The 8,603-nt window shown below is 38.1% G+C and overlaps 1 protein-coding gene across 1 annotated transcript; it reads right to left on the bottom strand.

The window, feature by feature from the left end:
- Window positions 1-384: 384 nt before the first annotated feature.
- rab13 (RAB13, member RAS oncogene family) lies at window positions 385-8,363 on the bottom strand. Its single transcript, XM_007231149.4, has 8 exons — window positions 7,711-8,363; window positions 6,524-6,584; window positions 4,911-4,971; window positions 3,503-3,580; window positions 2,433-2,522; window positions 1,985-2,050; window positions 1,475-1,525; window positions 385-1,335 (listed from the first exon to the last, which is right to left on the bottom strand). The coding sequence occupies exons 1-8, from the start codon at window positions 7,832-7,834 to the stop codon at window positions 1,258-1,260; spliced, it is 609 nt and encodes a 202-aa protein (XP_007231211.1). The 5' UTR covers window positions 7,835-8,363; the 3' UTR covers window positions 385-1,257.
- Window positions 8,364-8,603: the final 240 nt, after the last annotated feature.

Genomic DNA, 8,603 nt, shown 5'->3' with positions numbered 1-8,603 from the left:
GTAATTCTTAGTTATGTATTAATATTACTGGAATTAGACACATACAGCTCTGAAAAAACAAGGAGTTTCTTTGATTTTACCAAATTGAAAACCTTTGGAATATAATCAAGAGGAAAATGGATGATCCCAAGCCATCAAACCAAACTGAACTGATTGAATTTTTGCACCAGAAGTGAGAAAGTTATCCAAAAGCAGTGTGTAAGACTGGTGGAGGAGAACATGCCGAGATGCCTGAAAACCAGGGTTATTCCACCAAATATTGATGTCTGAACCTTTCTGAAATTTCTGAACTGAAAGCTCTGCATTGTTTTGTTATTTCAGCCAATATTCATATAAATATATATATTGTTTAATGTGACAAACCAAAATATAAAACATTAAAACTTTGCTCATTTTATAGTTTATTCAAAGCAGCTTAAAATACATACATGACAGAATTTTTCATATGCTCTCTGAAAGGACAGAGTGAAGAAGGACATTTGGGGGCAGATACTAAAGAGTGCTGTGCAAGAAAGGGGAGGGGCTTGCCTTAATTACATAAAAACAAAAGGCACGATTCTTTCCACAAGTCAGTTTCTCCCAGAGGTACTCTGGTACTTTCTACGTACTCACCTACGTACTTATCAACTTTCTAGAACACAATATTTCCTCTCTGTATCCTTCATTTCCATAACCACTGTAACTCTCTCTCTCACTTTCACCACCCTACCATCTGATCACCTGCACAGGCCACACAAATCATCACTTACTGCTTCTGAGTTTTAACAAACTGATTAGTTTTATAATCAGTCTTTAACTGACTCATATCTTCATATCGAAAATCCAGCACTGCAAAATACATGGTATTGCACACAACACTTTAACTGCAGCTTTAAAAAAAAAAAAACAGCAATGTGTGCAAATTCTCCCATTCTCCACATTATTTTAAGTACAGCTGCAATATAAAAATAGTGTAACAGCTGTAATCATACGCTAACCCTAACCCTCCACTTAAACCAAACTATGGAATGTGATACAAAACAAAAAAATATATTCATCAAGTTGTAAAAAATCTTTTTCTTTTATTTCTTTGCAAAATAGGTCCTTTCCTGCATTGTGATATTACCATCCCAGGCAATTTCCTCATGTATATCCTATGCTCACGTTTTAAAATCCCTTGTTGTATAATACTGCTGCATCGTAGGAGTGTACGTGTATGTTTATGTTTATGTGTGCGCTTCAGGTCATGAGGTCAGTTTCCGTCAGCCAGCGAGGGGTCTAAAGCAGAAGACACTTGGAGGACTTTTTCTCCGGGGTGGTGGTGGTGGTAAGTTTGACCTCACGACCTGTCGGACCCTGTAAGAATGAGAGGAAGGCAGAACACTTCATGAGAAAGGATTACTGAATGTAATCAGCTCATTGTTAGGACTGGAGTCAGGGTTTACATAACTGCGGTAAGCAAAAATCTCCTTACATACACATGCAGCATACTCACCGATTTCTTGCCTGATTTCAGCAAAATGTCTCGAGCCAGAGACATAAAGGACTGCAGAGAGAGAACAGACAGAATTTAGTTCTGTGAAACTGCAAGAAAACACCAAAACACCAGCACCAGCTTATAATGTCATTCAGACAACATCTCATTCAGCAAAGTATTTAGTTCTAGCATGTATAATTCAGCAAGATAATGCTAAACCACATATTCCCATCAATCATAATTGCATAGCTTTGTGGAACAAGGGTCTGGGTGTTGAGCTGGACTTCCTGCAGACTCAACACTGTTGAGCAGTTAGAATCGTACATTAGACAAGAATGCCAACATTCCTCTACCAGAACTCCATCAATTGGTCTCCTCACTTGCCATAGGTTTACAGACTTTTCAAATTTTCATTTGATTTGATTTGAAAAATACACTTAAGCTTGTGGTTGTAAGGTGACAAAAAAAATCAGAAAAAGTTCAATAGCCATATGAAGCCACTTTATTTGGTTACATGCATTTTCCTACCTCTTCAACATTGATGCTTGACTTTGCACTCGTCTCGAAGAATCGAATCCCATGGTCCTTTGCAAGCTTTGATGAAAATTAAAGAGTTACCTTACTGTACTTAGTGTATATATGTATTTAGTTTTAGTTTTAGTTTTATTTCAGTAATTCAGTTCAAAATATGAAACTACATAAATATTATATAGATTAATTACACACAGCGTGATCTATTTTTAGCATTTATTTCTTTTTTTTGTTGATTATGGCTTATGGCCAATGAAAACACCAGTCTCAGAAAATTTGAATATTATATAGTGTGGGCAGTGTGCCAAGTCCTGCTAGAAAATGAAATCCGCATCTTCATAAAAGCTGTCTGAATTACTGAAATAAAGTATATACACACTCATATGCAGCTGTTTATGGTTGGCTGTTTATTTATGATCACCATTACATCATGTGACTCACTCACCTTCTCACCCATTTCCTTTGAAACCTTCCTCTTAGCTTCTATGTCGCACTTGTTTCCCAGCAACATCCGACTCACTCCAGCTGATGCATTCTGGGAAGATCAGGGCAAAGTGATGCACACTTAGTTCCCTAGAATCTCAGCGGTGCAGGAGGTTCAAACAATCATGCCCTGTGTTGTTGACAGTGATTTTCTGTGGAAGGCTGGGAGTTCCTCTGCCAGCCGAATAAGAAGTGAAACTACTCAGGGAACAATAAAGCTCACCTGTATTTAACAGATGTTATCTAAAGTTAAACTGACTTCCTTCTTCTTCCTTCTAAGCTCTGCATTGAGTTTCCCTCTTGATGTGAGACTAATGTTAAACGGCCAACAAAGCTCTGTCAACATGACTGTGAACCAAACAGATGAGCCTATAATCTGAACAGCAGTCTGACGATAAAACTGCAGAGTTTAAAGATAATATATCTCAGGGCAGAGCTGAATAGCGGGGGAATGACTTTACATGCACCTTAATCTAATCGTTTGATAAAGTTTGTTGTGGAGCGTTTTAGTCTGTTCATGTTCTACAAAGAACCACAAACTATAACTTCTCTCTCTTGCTGATGAGCACTCGTGTGGAGGAGGAAATAAAGTTTACATAATAAGAGTTTACAGAGCACAGAAAGCAAAAATGTGGTTGCGTGAGGGTTCCACCATGTTAAAAATTGTATCTGTTTCCTTACACATGTGAAAGGGGCTTAAGAAAGAGGCTTTCAACCACTTCCCATTGTAATTCAGTTCAGATTGGAAAGGTGACACTTGAAAACAATGGGTATGGGCACAAATAAAAAATGGCCCAGAAATTTGGCCCAACTGGGAAGCGACCCAGGGAAAGACCCAGGACCTGTTGGAGGGATCAGGAATCACCCAGCAGAAACTTAAAAAAAAAAAGCTTCACCGTGACTTTGATTTTTACCAAGTGGATAATAAAATAATGTTGATTAATTCCAGGCATAATTAAAGCTTCCAAATTAAGCTAATGAAGCTCTTAACTTAAACCATGGTAAGATTTGACAAAGGTATTGCTTTCTTACCTCTTTGATGCTCTTCATCCAGTTTTGAATATTCTCAAATGATTTCTCATCAGTTATGTCATATACAAGGATAATGCCCTGCAACAGATATTGACACAAGAGTACGTAAGAATGAAGTGTGCAAGGAACCAACCAATGTAGTGATCAATGTAGTGGATCAATTTTCTTAATCTCTTTTTGGGGGCTCTAAAATCAAACTTTTCTATTCACAATCACCTCTGTTGAGGGGGCATTTTTAGAGTTATTTTCCTGTTGAAACACTTAAAGGAAAAATCTGGTGGGAAATGGACTTGGGGTTTATTAAAATGTGATAACGTGTACACATTTCCAAATGTGACGCTCCCAACAGGCTTATAACTCTAGTGATAAGGGCATAGTGTTGCCCATGCAAAGAAATCACTATTTTTACACCATTAACAAGCTCAAAGTAGCTCCATACTTCATTGGTAGAATTCTGAAGGCCTTGACATTTAAAAGGAGGCACTGAGAACTTCGAAAGTTCAACTGTTTAATTGTTTAGTAGTCCAGTAGCAGTGCTGTGTGGTTACTTTATTACTGCACTTCTTCACCTGTCAGACCTCTAATTCTTCTTTTCCCTGCTGAAACTGAGACTTAGTCCAATCATGTTAAGTTAAGCTAAAGACTAAAGCTGTTGCCATGTGGGTCAGCCAGACGTGACTCTTCATGTAGCAGTTTTCTCTAGTTTCCAAGAGTCGTTTGAAATCTTTTCAATTTCTACATTTAATAGTTACGGAGTTTTTAGTGTTTCTGTGTCGTTTTCTATTTTTTTGCAGGTTTTAATTAAATGTTGCGACTTTTTAACCATTGCATAACCTAAATAGTCTAAATATATTTTGTCTAGCTTTTTTTTTAAGAAAAGCAAATGACAAAAGTACAATTTATAAACATTTTAAAATTCCTGTACAACATTCCTGTACCAGTTGCGTCTAGTTTTTAAGTCTTTTGAAGTCTTTACAACTTCTACTTTTAATAGTTACAAAGTTTTCTGTGTTTCTGTGTCTTTTTCTTAGTTATTAATGATGAAAGTGTGAATGTATTCTGTTTGTTGTTCAAATGCTGCAGTAGAGAGTGCAGTAACATTTGTTTCAACACTGATTTAATCCAGACAAAGGCTGTGGAAGCTGACATTTTTAAAAAGCTTTTTCCAATACTAAAATTATAATTTTTTTGTTTGTTTCTAGTTCACTTGGCAGTTTACGACTTTGTACAGTGGATTTTGTCCCATTTGCAGTTATTGACTGGACTTAAAGAGTTTACATTGCAAAAGTAAAATGGGGGGACAAAATGGGGGTGTATATATTCATGCTTTTCCTAAAAACAGGTTAAAACAGTGTTTTCCCTTTGCCACAAGTGTGTGTGTGTGTGTGTGCGCATGTGTGTTATTTACCATAGCTCCTCTGTAGTAAGCTGTAGTGATGGTCTTAAACCTCTCCTGTCCTGCTGTGTCCCTAGAAAATAGAACCAGTTTTAGATCATAAACATGATGGAGTTACTCAGAAAGCATGACATCATAAGGAGTCATGTGGCCCGTGTTTCACCTCTTTCAGCGATTAGGTGTGACAAATGGACTCTGTACTTCCGTGTGACTGGCTGACAGGATACAGCTGACTTTATGGTGTTGGCTGCAGGCCTACTAACCGCCTCAGCGGGGGACTTCTCCTGCTCTCCTTGACTCATGCACAGTATGCTGAACGCATTGTGGCCGTGCATGAGGGCAGAAATGCAAAGCACCATAGCGCCCTGTGTGTTGATTTTGATAAAATATCTCTGTGCTATTTGCATTCCTTTTTGCTTTGAACCGAAGCTGCACAGATACATTACTGCTTCCTACAGTAGTTCTCAGTGTTCTCAGCCCAGGTTAACTTTACTGTTTGTTGCTACTTAATAAAATTGAACCTTTTAACCAAGTTGATTCCTTGTATGTTCTCAGCCATAATAAGCATAAGCTGTTTTTTATTAGCTAAACTGTTAGAAACAATTTTTTATTCTGTTTTATTTGTCATATCATCATGCACACCAGTGGGCATTATCCAATAATCTTAAAAAAAAAAATCTTTCTCCTCCACCTTCAACTGTTCTTATCAATCAAGAGGGACCTTCCCTGAAGCACTTAATAATAGAATCTGATAATCCGTTTTCTGCAGTTATCTGATTGTTCAAGTAGTAATGTAATGTAAAGAGCATACACCAGTTTTAAATATCAGATTAAGCCTTATAATTCAGTTAAAAACTGGATTTTAACTCAGTAATCAGATTTCTCAGCACATTTATACACATACTTTGATTTCTTTCAGTTTTCTTATCCTGGAAATGAATGCAAACCTAACAAAATATGATAAATGCTCAATAGTCTTTGCAGCAATATAGCACAGATTTTTGTTACAAACAATAAAAAGTATAGTAAAATAGATCAATGTTTAGAAAAAGCAGTGCAAGAAAGTTTGAGGTTTATGCCACATGGTTCTGTGAGATTATTGACAATTTAAAGAAGAAATCTGATTATTGTCTAACTCTGCATTATCTGATTATTAAAGTTAATGTAAACTAGGATGCACTGGACTGACAATTAGTGGATGAAACCGAAACAGAATGAAATATTTGACCAAAGACCAAAAAAAGCTTCTACTTTTTAGCAGGTTTTTATTTGTTTTGCCACTTTTTAACCATTGCATACACTAATGAGCCTAAAGATATTTTGTTTTGCTATTTTAACAATTCTGTAACCAACAAAACACAATAATTGGATGTTTTTGCAATGCACAAATTCAGATTACTGAGTACACATGAATGCACTTACTGTTTCATACAGTAATGCGCCATAATAAAACTAGGAAAACTTGCCAAGATTTGAGACTAGTTTATTTGGTGTGTAGGGTAGTGGCTAACAACACCACCCTCCCACATGCCACATTTGATTATCCACCCAACTAATTACACCAATCATAGATTTAACATCTATTTGGCGCCCAGAAATAAAGAAGACAAAGAAGATGATGTTACCAGACTTGCAGCTTGACCTTCTTTCCTTCAACCTCAATGGTCTTCACCTTAAAGTCGATACCTGTTCGGATAGAGGGATAGACATATAGATATAGATAGATGGGAGTAGGCGGTGATAGTGGGATGCAAGGCAAGGATGTGACTTGAATTAAAATGATGTGGATGTAAATTTAAAAAATAAAATTGCTTAAAAGTAAAAAAAAAAGAAAAAAAAAAGGCCTGAGCAAAGAAGGTTGGATCGGCCTTCTTCAATGAGATTTCAAATGTTAGCCCTAGAGTTCAATTAAGAAATCTGATAGAGAGCTTGATTTTAACTCTGTAGTCGGATTTCTCAGCACATGCATATGCTTACTCTGATTTCTTTCAGTTTCTCAGTCTGGGTATGCATGCATAACCTAACAAAATAGCATAGATGCACGTAAAAAAAAAAAAAAAAAAAGATTGTCTCAGTATGGCACTGTTTTTTGTTAGAAACATGTTGAAGATCCATATTTACCAGTAGAGTAGATCCATGTTTACAAAAAGTTTATGCCACATGATTCTCTGTGATTATTGACAGATTGCAAAGATGAAATCTGTGATTACTGTCAGTGCTGTGACTTATGTAAACCCAGAGATTGGTTCGGCCTTCTTCGCTGAGACACTTCTGCAGAAATCAGATGTTCAGATGCCTGATGTCTGATAAGAGCTTGTTCTTCATGAGTGTCCTGTGGAAGCTTCCTGTGGGAAAACTCTAAAGAGGAGAGGAAAGGAGGGGTCTTTGAAGATTTGACTGAACACACTGAATGCCAGGCAGGCCTGCCACCATCTGTGAAGGGAGTGGAGGGGAAAAACAGAAGGGAAGAGAAATAGAAAGAGAGAGAGAGTGAGAGAGATTAAAGGGCAGATATAGGGAGTATAGTAGATACTTGGGAACTGGGGAAAGTAAAGAGGAGAAAAAAAAAACAAGAGAGGAAAAGCAAAACAATAGCTTGAAAAGGCTGGAATGAAACAGCTGTGGACTAGTGCTGACATGAAGAGTAAACCGGATAGGAGAGAAAAAAAAAGAGAGAGAGAGAGAGAGAGAGAGAGAGAGAAGCACCCCTGGACTTGTTTTACCAGATAAGGATCCTGGGAGCAGCAGTAGAAGTGTGTGTTTTTTTTTTTTTTTACTGTATGCGTGTGTATAGAGTGAATTTTCTACCCACCAATAGTAGATATGTAGGTCGAGTTGAAGTTATCCTCTGCAAAACGGATAATCAGACATGTTTTACCAACTCCACTGTCTCCAATAAGCAGTAACTTGAAAAGGAAGTCGTATTTCTTTGCCATAGTTCTTTCTGTCCGTGTATTTTTTTCCCTCTGAACAGATTGTTGTCACTGAAATCTCTGCCAAGTTTCTCTTCTCCCCTCGAACACAGTCAGATTCAGACCCTCACACTTCCACCTCAGGCCACTTTACCGTCCATTTAAGGCTTTTAAACGTTTTGTTCTCCACTAACTCTCTCTCCAGCCGGTCAGACAGACAGCTAAGCTCCTCTCGCTGCTCCCAGTCAGTCAGTCCCAGTCCGAGTAAAGAAAAGAAGAAACAAAGCAGCTAAAAACTTTCACTAAACCAAAGTCACGCAGCTCCTGATTCTCACAGACTCCCTTCTGTTCCACTTTCACTCAGTTTCCGCCAGTTTTCCTCGTCATCTCAGCTGCAGTCCTGCTAGTTTTCCCCTCCACAGAAGGGCTTACATTCATCCATGCGGAGAACGGTCTCTCCCAAAAACTCCCCCCGAGTTCCCGAAGGCTTACGTAGAGAGAGAGAGAAAGGGTGCAGCAGCAGCAGCAGAGCACTCTCCATTAGAGGGAGTGAACACTGAAGGAATGCACCAGCAGTGGGCGACACTCTGAGTCTTCACCCAGCTCACTCACATACACACTAAAGCCCTATTCGGATGATAATTTGGGGTAAATTTGGGGTCCTTTGTGATTTTACTCCCGTCCAGGACTACCATGTACGACATCCTCTGAGAAAATTACAGGCTGAATTATCTGCTGTTTTTCTCTGAGTTGCATCTCCTCATGTTTAATGAGGAGCACCGTAATTACACTC

The sequence above is a fragment of the Astyanax mexicanus genome, chromosome 6 (assembly GCF_023375975.1).
Source record: "Astyanax mexicanus isolate ESR-SI-001 chromosome 6, AstMex3_surface, whole genome shotgun sequence".
Lineage (NCBI taxonomy): Eukaryota > Metazoa > Chordata > Actinopteri > Characiformes > Acestrorhamphidae > Astyanax > Astyanax mexicanus.
Note: the sequence above shows the minus strand (reverse complement) of the source record. Positions and strands in the feature narration are given on the sequence as shown.